General features: G+C 43.4%; 2 protein-coding genes and 1 long non-coding RNA gene across 14 annotated transcripts in view; all 3 read left to right on the top strand.

Annotated features, from left to right (window-relative positions):
* map4k4 (mitogen-activated protein kinase kinase kinase kinase 4) overlaps window positions 1-458 on the top strand; it is a 24,911-nt gene extending 24,453 nt beyond the window's left edge. For both annotated transcript variants that reach the window (XM_087267198.1, XM_087267197.1), the window contains one exon: window positions 1-458. This exon is cut by the window's left edge and continues 1,275 nt beyond it. The gene's annotated coding sequence lies outside the window, so the exon portion shown is untranslated.
* LOC101882195 (interleukin-1 receptor type 2) overlaps window positions 1-14,564 on the top strand; it is a 15,602-nt gene extending 1,038 nt beyond the window's left edge. Inside the window, exons 1-11 of one of the 11 annotated variants that reach the window (XM_087267209.1) lie at window positions 1-4,108; window positions 7,390-7,423; window positions 7,658-7,795; window positions 9,122-9,452; window positions 9,933-10,092; window positions 10,415-10,592; window positions 10,710-10,772; window positions 10,916-10,981; window positions 11,890-12,019; window positions 12,888-13,021; window positions 14,361-14,564. The exon at window positions 1-4,108 is cut by the window's left edge and continues 1,038 nt beyond it. In XM_087267209.1, coding sequence (XP_087123335.1) covers window positions 10,000-10,092; window positions 10,415-10,592; window positions 10,710-10,772; window positions 10,916-10,981; window positions 11,890-12,019; window positions 12,888-13,021; window positions 14,361-14,500 — 804 coding nt within the window. In that variant the 5' untranslated portion in view covers window positions 1-4,108; window positions 7,390-7,423; window positions 7,658-7,795; window positions 9,122-9,452; window positions 9,933-9,999 and the 3' untranslated portion in view covers window positions 14,501-14,564. Of the gene's footprint in view, window positions 4,109-7,049; window positions 7,116-7,389; window positions 7,424-7,657; window positions 7,796-9,121; window positions 9,453-9,932; window positions 10,093-10,414; window positions 10,593-10,709; window positions 10,773-10,915; window positions 11,176-11,356; window positions 12,020-12,887; window positions 13,022-14,360 lie in introns of those variants that run through there. The other 10 variants (XM_087267207.1, XM_087267210.1, XM_087267206.1 and 7 more) reach the window with 10 other exon arrangements.
* Window positions 14,565-18,085: 3,521 nt separating this feature from the next.
* LOC147842229 (uncharacterized) lies at window positions 18,086-25,179 on the top strand. Its single transcript, XR_015498974.1, has 2 exons — window positions 18,086-23,699; window positions 23,872-25,179. It is a non-coding gene; the product is annotated as an uncharacterized LOC147842229 (long non-coding RNA).
* The last annotated feature ends 455 nt before the right edge of the window (window positions 25,180-25,634 follow it).

The raw sequence follows: 25,634 nt of genomic DNA, 5'->3' as shown, positions 1-25,634 counted from the left end.
CGTGATCATTAGCAGTAGATCATGCTAGCGGTTCAACACAGAACTGATGGTTTATTCTGATGTGAAGAGACTCATGCCATTGCTCAGCCGAGCGCGTGTAGAGACGCCTGACCTGAAGCTGTAATGTGGATGATCTCCTCTGTTTTACTCGTTGGCGGTTGTGTACGTCAGATATTGCCCTGACATGATTTCAGCATGCTGCAGAGGTGTTGTCCAGCGCAGGTTTGCAGATCTGATGTCCATCGCTGTCCTGTTTTGATATGATTTTGTATTATGATTTCAGCCATAACTCCTGCTAATGCTAGTGATGATGGGATGTGTCTCGGCTTCTCTCTGCTGACTGGTTGTCTGTTTCAGTCGTGGCACTGTATCGTTTGTCCTCTCTCTATATGACAGGAAGTCCTGTATTTTCCTGACGGTCCTTTGTTTTCCTTTGAAAATAAATTCCTTTGCTTTAAGCGCTGATGCGTGTGCTCTTTCTTTCTCTTTAGGGTGAGGGTTAAGGAAGTGATCTGTCGCTGCAGAGCTTCACACCTCTGTCTGTCTTTAATCTGGTCTGTAACTCCGCCCGCTGCCAGCTCAACCAATCATATTTCAGCACCCCGGGTGTAAAGCGGTGTGTTTTACTTCAGTGGTATAGACTGCCTCAGTGTTTGCGGACGCAGCTATGAGCGGGACCTCTAGAGGAGCGGCAGTCTCGAAATCAGATGCAGAGTTGTAAAAGTGCACATGAGCTGGTTTAAATTAGCAAACAAATAATAACCAAACCCATCAACATTAGCTGATTAGCTCACAGCGCAAGGCTCGATCTTCAGGCACGCTCACTGGCTATAATACACCAAGGGTCAACAGCAGTTTACCAGTCAGAAAGATTTCAGGACAGTTCAACATTTCATTGGTCGGGTGTGAATTACATCACTGAACGATAACAAGCCAATTCCAAACTGATAAATGCACAACAGAAACTGCTCAAAATCCCCTGAGAGATGGACAGCAGATCATGCAGAAGAACATAAAGCCTGGTTTATACTTCTGTTTCAAGTGACCGGCGTAACCCACGGCGCATGCAACACGTGCAGCTGTGCATGTATACTGCTGCTGCTGTCTCTGTCGGTCTGCATTAACACTTCTGAAACACTAGTGGGCAGTGAGGTGTAAATCTTCCTCTGTGTCGAGTTTCTTCGCTTCTGTTTTGCTTTTCCTGAACACTTCCGGGATGTACAAGTGGCTCAAACTCGCTCATTTGAGGCAGGAACCGGCGGATGTGCAACAACTTTAACCATGAGGTAAACACAGAACAAAACTTTCCATCCGGAGCTCCTTCACTGGACTCCACACTTGTAAACAATCACTTCACCGGGCTCGCGCCATTCAGGCGACTCTCTGTCCTGCCCAGACTCATCAGCGTTACCAAGCCAACCAATCACAGAGCATACGCTACGTGACGTGTAGTTACATTTTTTTAAGAGGTGCACGTCAGCGACGGCCACGGCGAAGGGCTATGCGTCAGTGCCGCAGCATACGCCGGCGTTTGACGCAGAAGTATAAATCAGCCTTAAGCCTGGATGCACAGCTCTCTCACACACTGCATACACCGCGCTATACTGCCTGCAGGAGCCCCTACACCTGTTTGAACCCTTGCCGTATGAACACAAAACCCTAACCAAAACTAAAACCCTAACCCTATCAAAACAAACAACCCTGAGTTTAAGACTCACCTGCCCACAGGTAACACTCTTTCACCTCACTGACACCTTAACCCACACAAACACTGCAGTAATGGAGTGTGCTTCTCACAGGTGAGTGGGCTTCACAAACCACCTGTAGAAACTCAATAAAACAACTCGAGCACTAATTCTCTGAGCACAAGCAAGTTCCTCTGTGTAATCAGCAGGTGTTGTGTGCATGGCCTCGTGTTGAAGCGCTGAATGCCTCCTCAATTGAAGTCACTTTGGTCATAAGTGTCTGCCAGATGTAAGACAGTAAAATCTCTACAGAACCTCCTTCATTTGTACCGTGGTGAAGAACAGCAGCTGGCATCGGCACATTCAGACCAACAGAGTTTCAAGGGAAGTTAAGACCGCTCTACACATCTGAGACGTTTAAAAAGAAAAGGAAAATACCCTGAGTTTACATGATATACTGTGCTTCTCCTTTGGGCCAACCACATCTCCTCTGGGGCAACTGGTTATCTTTTGGGGTGACTGGTTCTTTGGGTCAAGTGGATTTTTTGCGGCAGCTGGTTTTTCTCTGAGGTGACTGCTTCTCCTATGGCATGATTCTCGTCTGGTTTCTTCAGGTGAGCAGTTTTTCTTTGCTGTGGCTGTTCTTTTTTGGGCAGAACGGTTTTTCTTTGGGCCAACCTGATTCTCTTTGGGGTAACTGGTTTTCCTTTGGGGGAACAGGTTCTCATTTGGGCAGCTGATTTTTCTCGAGGGTAACCAGTTCTTTTCTGAGATGATAGGTTCTCCTTTGGGATGACCGGTTCTCATTTGGCCAAAGGTGTTGTGCTTGAGAATGATGAGCGTCCCTCGTGGAGGAGCTGCAGGTCTGAGTCGGTCACCACATGATCGATGTAGAGGAGGTTTTTTCGTTTTGTTTACAGGAAGATTACCTTTAATAACTTGCACTTGGAAAGCTCTTCTCATTTTCAGATCCCAAAACAAGTCCAGTGTTCAGCTGTTAGGAGGTCAATAAGATATACAGATTTACTCAGATTTTATGGTCGTCCATTTATTTATTTATTGTTCAAGCATTGATGAGAACATTCAGAATTTTAGTTCTTTTTATTTCACACTTAAAATGACAAACTAATATGACTAATTACAGCTATTTATTGACTCAACCTCCACAGTGGTCAACTCACCACACCGTTGAGCAAGAAACATTTCTTTTGCAGAGAAATCCAAGCACACGCAATCTAGTGTCTGTCTAAACTGAGAACGCTCTGTCATGTGAGATTACGACATCTGAACAAGCTGATGACAGGACAAATGACTCACTTCATGTCATGTTTGATGATGAATAAATGTTGTCAAAGGTGATGAATGACAGATTGGTGTAAGAGTTATTAAAGGGAACTTGATTTTCACACTTCAGTTTACAGCGTCGGGCCTGTAGATCAGTAAATCTGTGTGTTGATGATGATAAACACCACATCCAGAACATCTGTCTGCTTCAAGCTGATCACTCTTACATCAAACTCATTATCCAGCTGTATAATAATTGACAATCTTACACTTCCTTAGAAGCAATCTCGCTGCCTATAAATATCCTGGTAGGGAAGCTACAAAAAGTGTGTCAGTTTCCTCTTTGTTTTCCCCCGCAATGTACAAACACTGGCATTTATTTTAGAAAACCACACGTTCATCAGACAGAGACACAACAGAGGCATACTCTAATATCAGCTGCGGAGAGCTCTAGTGTGCTGTACATGCTGATAGTGTGGTCAAATAAACTCGCCGGATCTGTCCAGCAGCTTAGGGTCTCGTGTTGTTTCGTTTCTGCATGCAGTAGCCTGACCATATATGCCCGCTTCTGCTTTTAAAGCAGAAAAGATTGAGGCTTCAGTGTCTCTTCAGCGGACGTCTGTCTCTATGTATGGATCTCTGTCTTCTTCTGTGTGTTCTGAGAAGATGAGTTCGATTAGCTCTCTGATTTGTAAATGTGGAATTTCCATGTATTGGTGAGGAAACGTGGTCTGCGGATTCAGGGTTTCCCCTATAACCTGTCCATAAAACAGAGAACATCCGTCCGCCTGTCGCACACGCTTCTGCCTTGACTTCTGTCTCTCCACGGTTATTAAACCTCTTCATCATCGGCATCATGGTCATCAGCACACAGGTGAGAATGCCAGATTCAGTCTACATTCCAGCACAGATCACAGGAACAGGGGAAACGGCGTCATTACCAACAAATATTAGTAAACTATTGCTGGAAATCATCGAGTCCTGCAGAGACACAATGTTCTATTAGTACATGATTTCCAGTCATTTACAGGGATATTGTGTAGATCAGTCGTGTGTGTGTGGATATTGTGTAGATCAGCGGTGTGTGTGTGGATATTGTGTAGATCAGTCGTGTGTGTGTGTGGATATTGTGTAGATCAGCCATGTGACTGTGGATATTGTGTAGATCAGCCGTGTGTGTGGATATTGTGTAGATCAGTCGTGTGTGTGTGGATATTGTGTAGATCAGCCGTGTGTGTGTGGATATTGTGTAGATCAGCCGTGTGTGTGTGGATATTGTGTAGATCAGCCGTGTGTGTGGATATTGTGTAGATCAGCTGTGTGTGTGTGTGGATATTGTGTAGATCAGCCGTGTGTGTGTGGATATTGTGTAGATCAGCCGTGTGTGTGGATATTGTGTAGATCAGCTGTGTGTGTGTGTGGATATTGTGTAGATCAGCCGTGTGTGTGTGGATATTGTGTAGATCAGCCGTGTGTGTGTGGATATTGTGTAGATCAGCCGTGTGTGTGTGTGGATATTGTGTAGATCAGCCGTGTGACTGTGGATATTGTGTAGATCAGCTGTGTGTGTGTGTGGATATTGTGTAGATCAGCTGTGTGTGTGTGTGGATATTGTGTAGATCAGCTGTGTGTGTGTGTGGATATTGTGTAGATCAGCTGTGTGTGTGTGTGGATATTGTGTAGATCAGTCGTGTGTGTGTGGATATTGTGTAGATCAGCCGTGTGTGTGTGGATATTGTGTAGATCAGCCGTGTGTGTGTGGATATTGTGTAGATCAGCTGTGTGTGTGTGTGGATATTGTGTAGATCAGCCGTGTGTGTGTGGATATTGTGTAGATCAGCTGTGTGTGTGTGTGGATATTGTGTAGATCAGCCGTGTGTGTGTGGATATTGTGTAGATCAGCCGTGTGTGTGTGGATATTGTGTAGATCAGCCGTGTGTGTGTGGATATTGTGTAGATCAGCCGTGTGTGTGTGGATATTGTGTAGATCAGCTGTGTGTGTGTGTGGATATTGTGTAGATCAGCCGTGTGTGTGGATATTGTGTAGATCAGCCGTGTGTGTGTGGATATTGTGTAGATCAGCCGTGTGTGTGTGGATATTGTGTAGATCAGCCGTGTGTGTGGATATTGTGTAGATCAGCCGTGTGTGTGTGGATATTGTGTAGATCAGCTGTGTGTGTGTGTGGATATTGTGTAGATCAGCTGTGTGTGTGTGTGTGGATATTGTGTAGATCAGCTGTGTGTGTGTGGATATTGTGTAGATCAGCTGTGTGTGTGTGTGGATATTGTGTAGATCAGCCGTGTGTGTGTGGATATTGTGTAGATCAGCTGTGTGTGTGTGTGGATATTGTGTAGATCAGCCGTGTGTGTGGATATTGTGTAGATCAGCCGTGTGTGTGTGGATATTGTGTAGATCAGCCGTGTGTGTGTGGATATTGTGTAGATCAGCTGTGTGTGTGTGGATATTGTGTAGATCAGCCGTGTGTGTGGATATTGTGTAGATCAGCTGTGTGTGTGTGGATATTGTGTAGATCAGCCGTGTGTGTGTGTGGATATTGTGTAGATCAGCCGTGTGTGTGTGGATATTGTGTAGATCAGCCGTGTGTGTGTGGATATTGTGTAGATCAGCCGTGTGTGTGTGGATATTGTGTAGATCAGCCGTGTGTGTGTGGATATTGTGTAGATCAGCTGTGTGTGTGTGTGGATATTGTGTAGATCAGTCGTGTGTGTGTGTGGATATTGTGTAGATCAGCCGTGTGTGTGTGGATATTGTGTAGATCAGCCGTGTGTGTGGATATTGTGTAGATCAGCCGTGTGTGTGTGGATATTGTGTAGATCAGCCGTGTGTGTGTGGATATTGTGTAGATCAGCTGTGTGTGTGTGTGGATATTGTGTAGATCAGCCGTGTGTGTGTGGATATTGTGTAGATCAGCCGTGTGTGTGGATATTGTGTAGATCAGCCGTGTGTGTGTGGATATTGTGTAGATCAGCTGTGTGTGTGTGTGGATATTGTGTAGATCAGCTGTGTGTGTGTGTGGATATTGTGTAGATCAGCTGTGTGTGTGGATATTGTGTAGATCAGCCGTGTGTGTGGATATTGTGTAGATCAGCTGTGTGTGTGTGTGGATATTGTGTAGATCAGCGGTGTGTGTGTGGATATTGTGTAGATCAGCTGTGTGTGTGGATATTGTGTAGATCAGCCGTGTGTGTGTGGATATTGTGTAGATCAGCCGTGTGTGTGTGGATATTGTGTAGATCAGCTGTGTGTGTGTGTGGATATTGTGTAGATCAGCCGTGTGTGTGTGGATATTGTGTAGATCAGCTGTGTGTGTGTGTGGATATTGTGTAGATCAGCCGTGTGTGTGTGGATATTGTGTAGATCAGCCGTGTGTGTGTGGATATTGTGTAGATCAGCCGTGTGTGTGTGGATATTGTGTAGATCAGCCGTGTGTGTGTGGATATTGTGTAGATCAGCTGTGTGTGTGTGTGGATATTGTGTAGATCAGCCGTGTGTGTGGATATTGTGTAGATCAGCCGTGTGTGTGTGGATATTGTGTAGATCAGCCGTGTGTGTGTGGATATTGTGTAGATCAGCCGTGTGTGTGTGGATATTGTGTAGATCAGCCGTGTGTGTGGATATTGTGTAGATCAGCCGTGTGTGTGTGGATATTGTGTAGATCAGCTGTGTGTGTGTGTGGATATTGTGTAGATCAGCTGTGTGTGTGTGTGTGGATATTGTGTAGATCAGCTGTGTGTGTGTGGATATTGTGTAGATCAGCTGTGTGTGTGTGTGGATATTGTGTAGATCAGCCGTGTGTGTGGATATTGTGTAGATCAGCTGTGTGTGTGTGGATATTGTGTAGATCAGCCGTGTGTGTGTGTGGATATTGTGTAGATCAGCCGTGTGTGTGTGGATATTGTGTAGATCAGCCGTGTGTGTGTGGATATTGTGTAGATCAGCCGTGTGTGTGTGGATATTGTGTAGATCAGCCGTGTGTGTGTGGATATTGTGTAGATCAGCCGTGTGTGTGTGGATATTGTGTAGATCAGCCGTGTGTGTGTGGATATTGTGTAGATCAGCTGTGTGTGTGTGTGGATATTGTGTAGATCAGTCGTGTGTGTGTGTGGATATTGTGTAGATCAGCCGTGTGTGTGTGGATATTGTGTAGATCAGCCGTGTGTGTGGATATTGTGTAGATCAGCCGTGTGTGTGTGGATATTGTGTAGATCAGCCGTGTGTGTGTGGATATTGTGTAGATCAGCTGTGTGTGTGTGTGGATATTGTGTAGATCAGCCGTGTGTGTGTGGATATTGTGTAGATCAGCCGTGTGTGTGTGGATATTGTGTAGATCAGCTGTGTGTGTGTGTGGATATTGTGTAGATCAGCTGTGTGTGTGTGTGTGGATATTGTGTAGATCAGCTGTGTGTGTGTGTGGATATTGTGTAGATCAGCTGTGTGTGTGGATATTGTGTAGATCAGCCGTGTGTGTGGATATTGTGTAGATCAGCTGTGTGTGTGTGTGGATATTGTGTAGATCAGCTGTGTGTGTGGATATTGTGTAGATCAGCCGTGTGTGTGTGTGTGTGTGTGTGTGTGTGTGGATATTGTGTAGATCAGCCGTGTGTGTGGATATTGTGTAGATCAGCCGTGTGTGTGTGTGTGTGTGTGTGGATATTGTGTAGATCAGCCGTGTGTGTTGTTCTCTGGTGTGTTGTGTGGACTGTAATGATATTTGCTCTCTCCTGACAGAGACTCTCTGGGTTCAGCACATGCGTTGCCTTCATTTCTGTCAGATTAATCCTAGCCTCTGCACAGACTCTGAAAGGTAAGAATGACTTTGTTTCTATCATAAACGCTTGAAGTGAGAGAAGACAAAGTACTGTGGGAAAGGTTATCTAGGTAGTCTAAATTATAGACACACTTACTCAACAGCCCCAACTTCCTTTTCCAGCTACTGTTCACAGCATAACATTAATACAATTTAGTCCATTAAATTTCAGACAAAACTATCCAGCAGCCTACACAAGTGAATGCCAGTGTCCCTCAAACAGATGAGCACAGTACAGATGCATTTTACATTGATCATTTAGCAGACACTTTTGTCCAAAGCAACTCACAAATGAGGAGGCATTCAGTGACTGAAGGCAACACACACAAGAAATGCTGCTTAAACAGAGGAACTGATAAGCGGTAGAGTAAGGAGCAGAAGGGGAATAATGGAAAGTCAATTATAGCCTCTCTGTGATGATGCCCCAAGGCAGTGCTCACTCCCTGACCGCAGGCTTCTGGAAGGGGTGCAGACCTTCAGCAGCAGGTGGAGGTGTAAGGGCACAGTGCTGTCCTGTAGGCAAGCATCAATGATTTGAGCTTGATCTGAGGTTTGAGCTGTATTCGAGGCTCATTGCAGGAGTCCAGCCTTCTGATGATCAGAGCTCACACTGCAGGGCTCAGTGCTCAAATCAGAATTTTGCTCAGATCTGATTTTCTGCTTAGCGTTCACATTGTTCAATGGTTAGTGTGTGGGTAACAAGCGGCAGCTGTCCTTAAAAAACAGACAAAATCAAAAACGTTGAGTTGTTGGGGAAAAGTATCTGCTCTGTGTATATTCCACTTAGCCGCTGAGGAGTAGAAGCTGTTTACAGCACGAACCAACACAGAATAATGCGTGATGCGTGTCGATCGAAAATGATGTAAAAGACACATGAATTCCGACACAAGCGTTCACACAGCAGTCGGATTGAAAAACACGAGATCTCTATTGATCATATATGGGGTGACCGGTTTTCCTCTGGCTCGCTGTGGAGAGTGGTTTTCCTATGGGGCAACTGGTTTTCTTTTGGGGTGACAGATTCCCCTTTGGGCCAACCTGTTCACCCCTGGGGGTATATGATCTGTATATCACATATGAAAATGGCACAAATCAGAATTGAAAATACCAGTTTCCACACAGTTTGGGTTGTCATGATGAAAACAGATCTGAGTCACATGTGGGCAAAAAAAATATCTGATTGGGGCCACATTTGCCTGCAGTGTGAACGTAGCCAGAGCTGCGCAGCGTGATCTGTTAGGAAAGTCAGTGAACTGTTGAAGCTGTGATTGTGCGCTCACTGGAGCCATGCTTCTGCATTAATGACAGTTGTGTTTGCTTCAGACAGTTGTGTGGTTGTGGGTCCAGAGATCCCAGATTTTCACACTCCAGGTGAGGCCGTTATCATCAGATTCCCGTTTCTGGAAGATGCCATTCGTTATAGGAGATTACGACTGGATAACAGCTCCTCATTCCATGTGAATCACACGAGTCTGAGTAACCAGAGCAGTCTGAGGCTGCACCGAGACCGGGTAAAGCTGAGTGGACGCGGGGTCTTACTGCTGCCGGGCCAGACCACAGACTCCGGAACCTACAGCTACACCCTCAGGTCAGACCGATTTACCTCCAGCTTCACTCTCAAGTCAGACAGCTTTACCTTCAGCTACACCCTCGGGTCAGTCTATACCTACAGCTTCACCCTCGGTTCAGACCAATTTACCTTCAGCTTCACCCTCAAGTTAAACAATTTTACCTTCAGCTACACTTTCAAGTCAGATTGATTTTCCTACAGCTACACCATCAGATCAGAACTTACCTACAGCTACACCCTCAGGTCAAACATCTTTACCTACAGCTACACCAGATTTACTTTCAGCTACACCCCCAGGTCAGACAGATTTACCTACAGCTACACTTTCAGGTCAGACTTTACCTGCTCAGACTCTACCTTCAGATTTACCTTGAACTACACCCTCAGGTCAGACTTTACCCGGTCTACAGCGGGGTGTGTGTATATGTGTATTCATGAACAAGGCAGTCGTGCTGCATCATAGGCCTGGGCTTTTCCTTTCATTACAGTGCAATTTTAACAGGTTATGTGAAGAGTTGTGTTTTTGTTTGTGTAACTACTGTTACTGGTGTGTTTTTCCTGCAGGAGTGACACATTCTGTCTGACGGGGAGTATTTCCATCACGGTGTCTGCAGATCTGAACACCACAGTAATGCCCTTCAGCACATATGCAGGAGCAGACACCAGGATCATCTGCCCACATCTACAATACTACACACGGACACAAAACGCCAGGTGGCACAAGGTAGATCACCACACACTGTGAGAACCAGACCTGAACAAATGATCTAAGCAGGAGCCTGTACCATGCAGCTCGATTAGCTGGCTCGCCCGTTACGTTTCAGTTTGCACCAATCTCTGTTTTTAGGTAACATGAAGGCAGCTCAGCTTTAATCTCTCAATAATAATATGGAGCAGCTGAGCTGAGCTACCTTCAAGACACCTAGAACCCAGAACTCAACAAACTTAACAGTCTAGCTAACTCATCTCGCTTCATTGCATAGCCTAAGTACTGTTTCTGAGCTGTTTGTGGCTGTATTTCTGAGATGGTCATTGCTTTACTACAGAATTTTGAGAGCAGAGCGCTCCCTGTTGGCAGAGGAAGGTACAGCATTGAGAAGGGCATCATTCTGGCCATCAGAAACATCTCTGTGGAGGACGAGGGCTACTACACCTGCAGACTGACTGTGGTGGTCAACAACGCACAGTACAACGTCAGCCGCACCTGGAGAGTGCACGTGACAGGTGAATGACTGAATGAATGTGAGTGCCAGGTTAATGAGTGAATGGATGGATGGATGATATGGGTGTTATGAGCATGTCTTCTGCTCTGTGTCTGTAAACACGTCTGATGTTCTTCAGAGAACGCTGCGCCACACACCGTCACCTCCAACAGACCTCCAGTCACCTCCAGTGCTGTCACATGTAAGTATCAGAGAAAGTTTAACACACACACACACACACACACACACACACACACACACACACACACACACACACACACACACACACACACACACACACACACTGGTCTAACCTCATGATTATTCATTTCTGTTTTCATGCAGCTTCAGGAATATCCTCCCCTCACTTTGTCTCTCCTGTAAATGGATCCTTCATTGAAAGTCGCTCTGGTGAGTCTACACTGCTAACCTTGCTGATTAAGCTGATGAGTGTGTGTTTATACACAGGTTAGGGTTTGAACAAGGCTGTGCGCATTATGTTGTGTATTGCAGAATGTCATTAAAAATAATATGTCTAAACTGTAAACGCAACAGGCTGCTAGACTCAGTGTTATATTAAGTACAGTGTACGCCACATACTGTCAGTGTACGCCACATACTGTCAGTGTACGCCACATACTGTCAGTGTACGCCACATACTGTCAGTGTACGCCACATACTGTCAGTGTACGCCACATACTGTCATTGTACGCCACATACTGTCAGTGTACGCCACATACTGTCATTGTACGCCACATACTGTCAGTGTACGCCACATACTGTCAGTGTACGCCACATACTGTCAGTGTACGCCACATACTGTCAGTGTACGCCACATACTGTCAGTGTACGCCACATACTGTCAGTGTACGCCACATACTGTCAGTGTACGCCACATACTGTCAGTGTACGCCACATACTGTCAGTGTACGCCACAATACTGGAGAGTTAAAACGCTTTATATAAAGTGTTTAAAAGGTTTTCTTGTTTGTATGCGGGCCTTGATTGAGCTTACAGTGTCCAGACAGTGCTGAAGTTACACATGAACGTGATGCCAAGAGTAATTTCATTGGCTAGGACTAGATTTAAACTCGTGTCATACACATGGTATGTTCATATGTCTGCCTGTGTTGATTGTTGGTGTACAGTACGGGTGGCCTCTGTAGAAATCAATCCCGTAAAACCCAGCAGAGCGCTCCGTAAACAGCTTCCCGCACTGCCTCATCTCTACAGTCAGTCCGTGATGTGGAAGTGGACAATCATGTGGACAGCGGTGAGCTTTTGTTGTGTGGTTTAGAGTCTGTGCTGTGCTGTTTCAGGCTCGCAGCTGCTGCTCCAGTGTGTAGTGTCGGCTGTAAATCCCTCATCTGCAGAGCTGACCTGGCTGATCAACGGAAACACACCTGAACACTCTCACCTGGCCGGACGAGCGCTGCAGTCGCAGAACAGGTGACATTACTGCACCTACACAGATGCTCTGAGAACTTTAGTCAGGAGTGGGGTAAGAGCTGAGGAGGCAGTGTAATGCATTTTACCCCTAACTCTTCATTTCAGCATGTTTTTAGTCAGTCTGAAAACCGTTTTCTAGCTGTCAGCAAGAGTCTTATTAGGTCTGGGAAATTAATGAAGCTGACATCTCACATGTGATCGAGCAGATTTTCATGACAATCACAGCTTTGCTCGGAGAAGCACAGTTCTGAAGAGCCTTGAAGAAGAACACAGGAGATCCCCACAGTGCGGCTTTATAAAGAGAGGATTTAGCTGCGTTCACTGATTCAGCGTCAATAACAGATCAACAGAGTCGTCTCACTGAAGGCTTATTTCAGACACTCCACTGAGCTTATGAACAGAGTTTGGAGTAAAAGAATGTTATTAAATGTGTTATTTCATGTGCAGCATCCCTTACACAGAGGCGTAGCTCACAGTAAAGTCCTGTACAGAAACTCTGCTCCATCTGAACGCCTGCCGAGACCCCACTGTACTGACCGAATGAGCTCAAAGCACTGTGATGAATGCCGGCAGAGGATCTCCAAACATTATAGAAATGCCATTTAATCTAAGAAAACACAGTCTGCACTGGCAAGAGGACATGACCTCACACTGTAGCTGTATGGTGTTTTGCTCCACATGTGTGTTTCAGGACACGGATACACACTTATCCAAAAGAGTAGACAAATGAGGACTTTAGGCCTATTTCTCTGAACACACTGTGCTGTGGGCCGCATTCATCTTCATTTCAGACTTCAGTAGAGGAGAGCAGGAGCTGAGCGGTGTGTGGAACAGGTTATAATCAGTGTGTGTGTGTGTGTGTTTTCAGAATCACAGACCTCACTGTGGAGGTGCAGCTGCTGATCTCCATCCTCCATGAGGAAGACCACGGCACAGAGCTGAGCTGCAGATGGAGAAACCAGGAGCAGAAGCTGGAGGTGCTGACCTACATCAGACTGACAGGTGTGTGTGTGTGTGCGTGCGTGCGTGCGTGCGTGCGCATGCATTAAGATAAAACTTGGACAGCCATTTAGAATCCAGTGAAAATGAAAGCTCCAGCTGCCACTGATGATGATGATGATGATGATGATGATGATGATGATGATGATGATGCTCAGCCCTCTTTTCAAAGATTATTTAAGAGATCACACTTTGCTCATGACTGATAGTGTATGTGTGTTGGCATGCTGTTCTGGGAGAGAGCCATGTTTCATCAGGAGTCAGGCGAGTCTACGCTCTCGGTCTGGAGAAACTCCCCTGTGCTGTGCTAGGAAAGAAGGGAAGGAGTCGGGGTGGATGGGGGAATCTTCAAGATGAAAAAGGAAAGGAGATCCTGCTATTTTATGTATCATGTGATAGCTAATGTGGGACCCGCCATACTCGATCATAAACACACTCCCCTCTCCAAATTAGTTTATAAAGAAACTTGACTTCAAGTGTTCACACTTACTCTTAGCGTTAGTCTTACAAAAGTCAAAATAATACCTGAACATGAAGAGTTGAGAAGCCGTTCTGACTGTGAGGTCTGCACCACTGCTAAAGCCACTGCAGTCTAATGGACATTCAGTCTTTAATAATAAACTCCAGCAGAAGAGGAGCTCCCCGCATCATGCTGTTCTTTCCTCACTCAATCGTTCATTCTTCTTCAGCTTAGTCTATATTTCAATGGTCGCAACAGCGGAATGAACCGCCAACTATTCCAGCATATGTTTCACACAGTGGATGCCTTTCCAGCTGCAACCCTGTACTGGGGAGCGCCCATACACACACAATCTCTCACACACACACACACACACACACACTCATACACTACGGCCAGTGTAGTTGATCAGTTCCCCTATAGCGCATGTGTTTGGACTGTGGAGGAACCCGGAGAACCCGGAGGAAACCCACGCCAACACAGGGAGAACATGCAAACTCCACCTCTAACTCGAACCAGAGACCTTCTTGCTGGTGGCGACAATGTTAACCACTGTCCTGATGTGCTGAAATGGATTGGGTTAGGTGTCCTGACCTTTTCTGATGATTTTCTGATGAAGTCGCTGTAAGGGTTAGCTGTGTCTGTGAGTGACGTCCAGTAGGAGTTTGAGGTTGTAAAGCCGTGTTCACTGTTAATACGCTCCCGGGAAAATCAGCTTCATTAATGCTGCTGTCAGAACAACATGAGCTGCACATCTGGACGAAGCACACCTTTAACACCTACTCTATTAGAGAAGTGAGAGGAGCCATGTCCTGAGTGTATTGTTCAGTCATACCGTGTGTGTTTAGACGTGTGTTTTCAGTGTTCTTCGTCTGTCTGCAGACTCCGGGTCCTGGTGGTCGGTGGCCGCCGTCATCTCCTGCTGTTTTCTGCTGGTGCTCGCTGTTTTCTCCTGTCAGCTGTGTCGAAAGAATGAGAAACGAGGAGATTACGTTCTGGCTCGACAGAACAGCAGTGTGTGAAGATCTGTACAACACAACTTCTCTCATGCATAGCCTCAATAAAAAAGCAAACTTGTTTAACGCACTCTCTCTGTGTCTCTCAGTGACCCACACAGACACTCAAACTCAGCAAATACTCATAGCTGAGAGCGTCTGGGTTTAAGGTTTAAAGTGATGTACAGCTGTCAGCTCAAGTGTAAAACAGATGTAATCCTGAGTTTATGTAATGTGTATTGGGGATGATCATCTGTGCATCAGCAGCACAGGGGAACCGCTCTGGATGGCAGTGGTGGTGCACACGCGCTCTCTGCTGGTCCAGGGAGAACAGGACGGCCTGCGTCAGGTTTCTTGAGTGTTTTTTGAGGATTTGTAGCTTCAGATGATTCTGGCCAGCCGGGAAGAATAAGACTTACTCTGATGAAGACGGCAGCTTTGATGAAGAATATATGAGAATTCAGAGGAGTGAACTGATCCGGCCATCTATATCACTTTAGTAGTAATATGAAACTCTTAGGGATTTATGTAAACTAATTTTGTGTAGTTTTGGCCAACCTTTCACAAGAGATGTGTGAACTTTTTTACTGTAAATATTGAGGAGAGAGAGAATCATTGTAGATATACTGATTATTATTGTTTTTATTACTGTTTATTCTGATCTGTTTTTGTATTGATTTGTATGAATAATTAATGTTGAATAATAATATAATATATTGAATATTAATGTGATATATTAAATAATATGATGTATTGTTGATATTTTATTTAATCATTATATATAAAATATCACCTCTTTTTTACTACTACTATTTACTTTGTGTACTGTTTTTTTATTATATATATGTATGTTACTTTTTATGTAAACTGTATTAGAGGGTCTTCACCACAGTCTCTCCATCTTGGAGGAGTTCAGCACAGACTGGGCATTGCCCATTTACATGCAGAAGTCCAAGATCATGATCTTCTGTAAAAAACCTTGTCTAGCTGATAAAAAAGACACACTTTTAAAATCAGAGGAACAATACTTGACCACGTCACCTCTTATAGTTATTTGGGTCTGACAATCACAGCTTCTGGACACTTCAGTCAAGCTCTAAAAGACTTAACCGCTAAGGCACGCAGGGCTTTTTATTGTATTAAAAAAAAAAACCTTCTTAAGTTTAACCCACCCATTAAACTGTGGCTGAAAATATTTGACTCCATTGTAAAGCCAGTCCTGCTGTATGGCTGTGAACTCTGGGGACCCACATTTAAATTAAACTATGAATCTTGGGAAAAAACTCCAGTTGAAATCTTTCATCTGGAGTTTTGCAAAAACATCCTCGGAGTTCACAGAAGCACACCTAGCCTTGGTTGCAGAGCAGAACTAGGCGGTTCCCTCTGCTCTCAGACATCCAGAAGAGAGCAGGGAAGTTCTGGCTCCATCTGTCAGACTCCAGCCCAGAGAGCTACCATCAGCAAGCCCTCATATATAGAAATGCACATCCGGCCAGCGACCCCTTGCACTATCTGGTGGGAAAACACCAACTAAACTCACAAACCCTGTCCCAACATATAAAGACTAAAGAAATAGAAAAGATTACCCAGGAGGATTATAATTGGCAAAATAAAATTCATCAAATAAAAAAATTAGTGTGCTTCAACAAGATTAAACCTGGTTATGAACTGGCCCCGTATCTGACCAACATTAAGAGCCCCAGTCAGAGAAAGCTGCTGAGCCGGTACGGTCTGAGTGGACACAGTCTGAGTGTGGAGACGGGCCGACACAAGCACAGCTGGAGGAGCCCAGAGCTCTGTTCTGCCTCTGATGTTCTGCTTTACTCTCTGTCTGTGTCTGTAACACACACATGCATGCACACAGACACGTGTGCAGGCACGACACGCACAGACACAAAGACATGCAAACACACACGCAGCAGCAGCAGGATGGCCCAGTCGCTCCTCATGTGCTCTTAGTGTTCTTCTGTTCTTCACGACATGCTGTATTCTGTGTTCTGACTCTGCTGATGTTCACGAGGAGCTGCTGATCTTCTCTATATGATGTCAGTGTTATATTGAATGTAGTTCATTTATTTATGATTATTTATGATTAATGTAGCCTTGTGTACAGCGACTCAGCATGTTCAAGCACAATGACTGGCAGGAGTAAAAATCACTCCAGATATAATGAATGTAGAGCTGATGATCTGCTGTGTGTGTGTGTGTGTGTGTGTGTGTGTGTGTGTGTGTGTGTGTGTGTGTATGTGCAGTGGTCAGAATGTCGATAAGATGACTCAGACTCAACTTTATTTTCCCGTTTAGGGAAACAACAATCTGGCATGGGTCTCGGGCTTTTCCAGGTGATTAAACAGGTAATTTAACAGTGTAAGATTAGCATCTTTAACTCCCCTGCTCTGTCTAAATGCAAACAGCAAAGGATCAAATTTATCCTTTGAATACATTAAAATCTCACCTTTAATACTCTCAAAAAACTTCATAACTAATGAAGTAAGGGCAACAGGTCTAAAATCATGTAACTCCCGCAGAAACTTAGTTTTGGCTATTGGAACAGATTTCTTCCAGATTTCAGGAACTCTTTGCAACGTAAGAGACTGAAGAAATGCAATGAAATATTTCAGAAAGTTGTTCAGCACATGTATGTAGCACCCTACCACCAATATTATCTGGGCCCGGGCTTTTTTTAGTATTAATTCTCTGAAAGAGTTCTTCGACCCTAGTCCTACAAATGTTTACGGATTTACTTCATGACAGGTGTTGTTTTAAAATGTCATTTTCTGACTTAAAATCACCCTCATCAAATCTTAAGTAAAATGTATTTAATTCCTCAGCAAACTCTCTCACATAATTAAAACCATTTTAATTGGTTTCATTGCCTCCTCTATCTTCTTTACTCCCAGCCATTGTGTTCACAACTTGCCAGGCTGATCTTAAGTTTATGCTTTTAGACTATTTCTGTATTTTCTGGTTTTCTGTTTTATTATGTACATTGTTTGTACACTGTTGAATCATGCTAATCAAAACACACAACTGAGATGTGTGTGTTATTAATATCATTGACATGATCATATCAACTCTATCATCTCCAATAAACTGCATAAATCAGTTTGCCTGAATGGAGACATTAGCCTGTAAAAACAGATTGTGAATTACCACACTAAATCAGCTGTACTCCTCATAAACGGTAACCTCACAAAAATATTTTTGATCAGTAATGCCAGTTTATTTGCTCAACACTTATTCTACACAACAAACTGACTAAAATGCAGAAAAAATTAAACCAAAACATTAAAAAACGGCCGAGATATAAAGGATTAAACCTGACCGAAAGCACACTCAGCTGAGGACACACAGGATTGGTCAAAAAACACGAATACTAATGAGTCATTTGCATATGGTCTATTCTCTAATAAAACACGATTTTAAAGGGCTTCATAAGCTTAAATATGATAATCAAAGTATGGAAAAACAACCTAGACATCAGATAATCAAATTCTGAATAAAAATATACAAACAAGAAGAAAGAAAAACACAAACAAACAAATGGTCATCACCATTGCCGAAATGCTGTGTCTCAACACCTAGTCAATGGACCAGGGTTGGTTGATCTTCAGGGTAATGCTCCCAACGGTTATCCCTGATAAGGATAATGTCTGCTTGGTTCTTGCATTGCCTTAGGGGAGACGTTTGGTAGAAGCATGATATATCTACAGAGATATATCCGCCAGACTGAACCTCGACCTGACCTCTTAAATTTTATAATTTCTCGTAATTAGTGAGAGGTCAGGAGTATCTCTCTGAATGCTTCTAGTCACATTCTGGCGAATTTTATTTTGGTCAAATTGGATTTAAGGACCTCCTTGGATGTTGACTAAGTATTCTGGAGCAAATCAGTAGGGAGTGAGGAGAAGGCAATGACCAGTTCATGGCCAATTTTTACTCCTGAATCTACCTGTTAGATTCAGCTGATTTGGGCAAGGGCTCTTCTGTTCCCTGGAGATATCTGGGGTCCTGGGGAGCCTGGTCTCTGGATTAGCCAGAGTAGGCCTCATAGAGAAACATCTTCAGACTCTTCTCGGGTGACCTGGGCAACCTTGCGGTGTTAACAAAAGGTCACTTGGGGGAGTGGTAAGTATTCAGCCCCCCTGGGTCCACTTGGACAGCACGCAGGGACGGTGGCCTTGGGTGAATGGCCTTAAATGAAGCCCAGTCTTCTACTGGTGATTAGCACCTCCACGCAACAGTACATTGTGCATCAACACCACCTACACCAGTCATTCAAGAACTTTTCAAAAAATCATCAATTCAAACATGAGATCTACTGAAGACTTGTAACCTCAGAATTTACTAGGATTAAGGTTAAGGAGTAAGATTAGTACTTCCATAGGGACACTTTAAAACACCAAATCTCAAATTATAACCCTACAACTTTTCAGAATGACCAGATTTTCCCTTTCTTTTCCATGGAAAGATTTAAAATATTTATTCTTCTATAACTTGTAACCCAGAACTTTTCAGAAAAACCCTACATGCCTTCTCCAGAACATCTGTAGTGTACATGGCTGGTTTAAAAGATCTTCCCTAACTCCTAGAACATCTAACTCCAGAACCTCTCAGTGAAAGTAACCACACTTCTCTTTTACAATCTCAATTTCATGGGAATATTGGAACCTCTTCACCTATAAATATTTCAACTTTACTGGTTCCAGTTTCCTCTTCAAAAATCTCAAATTTAAATAAACATCTCGTATCAAGAATTCCTTTTGGTAGTGAGAATCCTTTCACAAACAAAAGTGCTCACTTTAAGGCTCTCACTTAAGCAATAAATCAGTTTGGTTCTATTGTGAATTTTTTTTTTTTCTCTCCACATAGCGCGATTGTAGACATTAACAACTACACAATGGCAGAGACAGTACACCTATTTCCTAAATGTATTTGTCAGACAGTACTTGATGTCATTTGCAGTGTCTCATAAAGTTAACCCTTTGGGAGATATCTGATGACTGGTTAAAAATGTGTCCAGAACCTTAAAACTCAATATAGTTTGAGGCAGCTGCTTTGAGGTTTATTCACATTAAATCAGCTCTTAGGGCAGCTCAGTGCTCCGGGCATATGGCTTACCTTGGAAATCTCTCAACGACTTGTTCACTCATTTCATAAATTAATTCTTCCTTCTGTGGAATCTCCCTTATCTGCTTCAGTTTCTTGAACATTCATACAAACTTCTATCTACTATAACTGTACAGCCTAAGGATCTTTGCGGATGTGCATGCTTCATTTTCACATGAGAGGTTTAAATCAGGTCTGTTTTCAGAGATTAATTTCGTTGTTTAATTTTCACTGCTGAGTCCAAACAATGAAGAAAAAATCCATCCATGCTCAACTACACAAGCCCCAAACCAAGCAAGCCAGTTTACCAACCGACCAAAGTAAAGGTGAAGAATAACCTCAAACCAGGCTCAGTTGGGCATGACCATTTCTCCTCTGGCCAAACTTCCTGTACAGAGCTGCAGTCTAGGCACCGGAGGCTGGAGAATGGTGGACATCCATTGTGGAGAAGCTGCAGAAGGGAGAGGTCACTGGCTGGTGTACAGACTGACCCTTCAGGATCAATACATAGACTCGTGGGTCACTATAGGGTCTTAAAGGAATCAATCTCATGCTCTATAATACACCAGGAGCTCCCTCAAATACTGGGCAGCTAAGGCATTGAGGGCTTTGTAGTTAAACAATAACAATGTAAATTAAATATTTAATAGGGAGTCAATGCACTGATGAAAGAACTGGAGTACTGTGATTTCTTGGTTGTAGAAAGCACTCTAGCAGCTGCATTTTGAACCAGCTGCAGTTTGTTAGTGAGGCCAGCAGGGCATCCGCCTAGTAACTCATTACAGCAGTCTAACAGAGGTCATGAAAGCATGAATAAGCTTTTCTGCATCAGTTATTGATGGCTTGTCAAAGTTTGACAACATTAATATGAAGAGAGTTTTACAGATGCTTAATCTGGCCATACACGGGTTGCTGTCAGAAATAGCCCCCAAATTACTGCCTGAAGATGAGGACTAGGTTAGGGCACACTTGTCAGCTCTACAAAGCTGACCAATCACAGCTTGCTCTATTCATTGACGTGTGCATCATGTCTGACTGCCACAGCAAGGGCTATGTGACCATGCACAGGTTGTGCTGAAGCATACTTGTGTGCTTGATGCAGAAGTATAAATATGCCTTTAGGAGTGCTGTTTTTGTGCTATGAGATTCTCTACATCCAGATTAAAACTTTTCAGTAACTTTAGCTGCTTTTCCACTCATGCTGAATCCTTCTCTAAATGGAACTGCTCCATTTTGTACCAAACTGTGCCAGGCAGCACTAATACGATTTTATTTTCTACTCATGCTGGAACAGCTCTTTGAAACATTACACAGCCCATCAGTAGTTGCCTTTAATAAAATTTAAACTGCTCCCTTTTTCAATTAAACTGAATAGCTGAACTTTTTCAAGTTAATAACAACAAAGCAAACAAGTGACTTAACACTGCTATGCCGCTCTCATATTGGGGTGCTGCATATAGGTACATGTTACAGCACCTTTTTTTTTTTAGAGGTCATATGTTGCGCGCCTCTGGCTAAATTTAATTTGGAGGGGAAATGACAAATGTAACTATTGAAAATGTTTGCAGGGGAATAACCGTATTTAAGATCTCTGAACATGACAAAATTAAACTATGATAATGCAACAATAGTGCATTTGTATTACAATAGCAGAAATATATTTTAGACGGGCCTTGTCAAAAGTGAGCGGGCACTAACTAATGGCACTCAACTTTAATTTTTACAATCTACAAGTAGATTTATATAACCTGCTACATTTTGATGGTAAAATATAACCCTTTAAACCAGGGGTGTCATACTAAATTCCTGGAGGGCTGAAGCCCTGCACAGTTTAGTTCCAACCCTGCTCCAACACTTACCTGTAGGTTTCAAACAAGCCTGAAGGACTCAATTAGTTTGATCAGGTGTGTTTAATTAGGGTTGGAACTAAACTGCAGAGCTGCAGCCCTTTTGGAACTGAGTTTGACACCTGTTTTTAACCATGTCTGTTAAGTATTCATTCATTAAATAATGAATGCAGCAGGTGAAATAAACAAATGTGAAAATGCATCAGGATTTAAAGCACTATTTATCAGCTTGACATTTTTAGAAATTTTTTGCATGGGTACCCAGTATATATTAAAGATCAGGGAACAAAACAACACAAACGTTACACGGCCCCATAAATGTCAAACTTGTGTATAACTGAATCATATAATGGCCTACTGCTGAAATGCTGAAAATTGCTCAAAGGTCAAAACCTAGTGATTTTAAGAGCAATACCAACTTAGTTTAAATTAATTCATTTGACTAGTTTATTAGAGGATATATAGACAAAGAAATCATACAACAGTACCTTGGACGGCAGTGTTTAATTATTGAAAGTTGACTTTCTACCATAGGCTTTGATACGCATTTCTTATTTGCTTTATTCGATGCGCAGCAGGAAAAAGTCTCAGTGCATGTAGTCATTGGTTTAATTCTCTCCTGGATCAGAGCGAGATTTGTGCTACCAAATACAGTGCTGCATGCAATAAACTTGCATTAGTCAGGCGAATGAAAGGTCTCAATTGCTTTATCAATCAAATTATTAAACTTGTCATTTATAAAATAGGCTTTCATTATTTTAGATGACTGGTTGGATAAAATAAACAATGTATAAAATTAGTCAATAAAATAACTGAGTTATGAGTTATTCACTTCTCTTCCAGAGACTGCTCTATGGTTTAAACCCTTTTTAAACTATTGTCTGACTTGTATAATTTTCTTATATTAAATGAAGTGTTTACTTGTGGATGTCTGGCTAGCATGCTTCTGAGCCAGCTGTGATAGCTTGGTAACAGAGCCCTGACATCAACACGCATAATCTATCAGCGGTTGTCTAACCCTGCTTAGAATTCCAGGCTGAGAACAGTTTGTAATCGTGCTACATGGTTTCAGGCTCAGTGGAGAAACACTAACTGTACTGAAGGGTTCGTTCAAATGTTTGGCACGATAGTGGGAAAGCGGTTATTTCTTTGTTAAAAAAAGTTAAGCAGATGACCTTTTTATAGCATCTTTGATAGAATATTAGACTCTTTAAAACCTGTTTTTCTAATTAAGCATTAAGCGTTTTTTTAAAGGGGCTAAGTGACTGCTATTGCAAATTTTTAGGAACCTTCTATAAGTAGGGATTAATTAAACAATCAAACTATTCTTTGATCATCTTAATTACCCAGCATTTTGAATAGTGAATCTACTATTTCTGGACTGGAATATTGCCCTGACCCCTACACGTAACGACAAGGGTTTCTTTTTTTTGCTTTTAAATGAGTTTAGATGAAGCTTTGATCTATAGAAAGGGGAGGAAAAAATGGCAATTTAATCTTAAAGATTAACCCTAACTCTTTGCTCACCTCTGTCCTGTCCCATATGGACTGTGGGGATGGACTGAAGACTGGTGTGTGAACCTGAAGGCCAGAAAGGCTGGGAGTGCATGGCCTAAAAAGGCCAAACATCCTTGGGTTCCTCATTCCGAACTGTCAAGTAGAAAAATAGCAGCAAATATGACCTAACATCGGTAGTAACTAAATTTAATGTGGATGATACAGCCCTAACCAACCCCCACCCCTAAACAACAGTAAGCTTGGCATGTATTTGGATCATGTTCATACGTTTTATAAATTGAATCTGCTCTAACCCAACCAAAAGGAGTTTGATTATATGGATATTTTAATGTCAGATCATCTATTATATCTTTCATATGCATCATGGTTTCATTTGTATCAACATCTTGGTCATCTGGATTTCCTGAGTGCAGTCTTAGAAAACTCTTAACAGTTTAACCATCCTTTTCCCCCCTCTCTCTCTCTTCGAACACTAGCCTTATCTTGGATCGATGTCATCTACTTGGATGCCATGTCACTTGAATCATCATTTTATTCCCATCCACACACCAATGATGGATCTTTCACCCAGCTTGTTCAATGTTCAGTTCTTTCTTGCATGGTCTTAACCAGCATTTTGAATCCTCTTCATCTACTTTTTTGTAGACCAAAATATACCACTTTCTTACTCCTTATACTAACTACAAAGGTTTCTTAACCAATCCTAAATTAACTTCTCAGCAACAAATCATTTCTTAAAGCATTGAAGGAAAGTTGACTAAACCATGTCTACCCTTAAGTCAAACCTAATTGTAAATAACAACCTTCCCTCAAACTTAACCCTAAAACCAGATGTTTTGTTAGTGAAGAACATAAAACAATTTTAACATGAAACCCTAAACAAAATCTGGTCATTTCTTAAGTTGAGAAAATTACCCGAACTAGGGGTAGTCAACTAGGGGTAGTCAACTAGGGGTAGTCAACTAGGGGTAGTCAACTAGGGGTAGTCAACTAGGGGTAGTCAACTAGGGGTAGTCAACTAGGGGTAGTCAACTAGGGGTAGTCAACTAGGGGTAGTCAACTAGGGGTAGTCAACTAGGGGTAGTCAACTAGGGGTAGTCAACTAGGGGTAGTCAACTAGGGGTAGTCAACTAGGGGTAGTCAACTAGGGGTAGTCAACTAGGGGTAGTCAACTAGGGGTAGTCAACTAGGGGTAGTCAACTAGGGGTAGTCAACTAGGGGTAGTCAACTAGGGGTAGTCAACTAGGGGTAGTCAACTAGGGGTAGTCAACTAGGGGTAGTCAACTAGGGGTAGTCAACTAGGGGTAGTCAACTAGGGGTAGTCAACTAGGGGTAGTCAACTAGGGGTAGTCAACTAGGGGTAGTCAACTAGGGGTAGTCAACTAGGGGTAGTCAACTAGGGGTAGTCAACTAGGGGTAGTCAACTAGGGGTAGTCAACTAGGGGTAGTCAACTAGGGGTAGTCAACTAGGGGTAGTCAACTAGGGGTAGTCAACTAGGGGTAGTCAACTAGGGGTAGTCAACTAGGGGTAGTCAACTAGGGGTAGTCAACTAGGGGTAGTCAACTAGGGGTAGTCAACTAGGGGTAGTCAACTAGGGGTAGTCAACTAGGGGTAGTCAACTAGGGGTAGTCAACTAGGGGTAGTCAACTAGGGGTAGTCAACTAGGGGTAGTCAACTAGGGGTAGTCAACTAGGGGTAGTCAACTAGGGGTAGTCAACTAGGGGTAGTCAACTAGGGGTAGTCAACTAGGGGTAGTCAACTAGGGGTAGTCAACTAGGGGTAGTCAACTAGGGGTAGTCAACTAGGGGTAGTCAACTAGGGGTAGTCAACTAGGGGTAGTCAACTAGGGGTAGTCAACTAGGGGTAGTCAACTAGGGGTAGTCAACTAGGGGTAGTCAACTAGGGGTAGTCAACTAGGGGTAGTCAACTAGGGGTAGTCAACTAGGGGTAGTCAACTAGGGGTAGTCAACTAGGGGTAGTCAACTAGGGGTAGTCAACTAGGGGTAGTCAACTAGGGGTAGTCAACTAGGGGTAGTCAACTAGGGGTAGTCAACTAGGGGTAGTCAACTAGGGGTAGTCAACTAGGGGTAGTCAACTAGGGGTAGTCAACTAGGGGTAGTCAACTAGGGGTAGTCAACTAGGGGTAGTCAACTAGGGGTAGTCAACTAGGGGTAGTCAACTAGGGGTAGTCAACTAGGGGTAGTCAACTAGGGGTAGTCAACTAGGGGTAGTCAACTAGGGGTAGTCAACTAGGGGTAGTCAACTAGGGGTAGTCAACTAGGGGTAGTCAACTAGGGGTAGTCAACTAGGGGTAGTCAACTAGGGGTAGTCAACTAGGGGTAGTCAACTAGGGGTAGTCAACTAGGGGTAGTCAACTAGGGGTAGTCAACTAGGGGTAGTCAACTAGGGGTAGTCAACTAGGGGTAGTCAACTAGGGGTAGTCAACTAGGGGTAGTCAACTAGGGGTAGTCAACTAGGGGTAGTCAACTAGGGGTAGTCAACTAGGGGTAGTCAACTAGGGGTAGTCAACTAGGGGTAGTCAACTAGGGGTAGTCAACTAGGGGTAGTCAACTAGGGGTAGTCAACTAGGGGTAGTCAACTAGGGGTAGTCAACTAGGGGTAGTCAACTAGGGGTAGTCAACTAGGGGTAGTCAACTAGGGGTAGTCAACTAGGGGTAGTCAACTA

The sequence above is a fragment of the Danio rerio genome, chromosome 9, assembly GCF_052040795.2.
Source record: "Danio rerio strain M-AB ecotype USA chromosome 9, GRCz13ab, whole genome shotgun sequence".
Classification (NCBI taxonomy): domain Eukaryota; kingdom Metazoa; phylum Chordata; class Actinopteri; order Cypriniformes; family Danionidae; genus Danio; species Danio rerio.
Note: the sequence above shows the minus strand (reverse complement) of the source record. Positions and strands in the feature narration are given on the sequence as shown.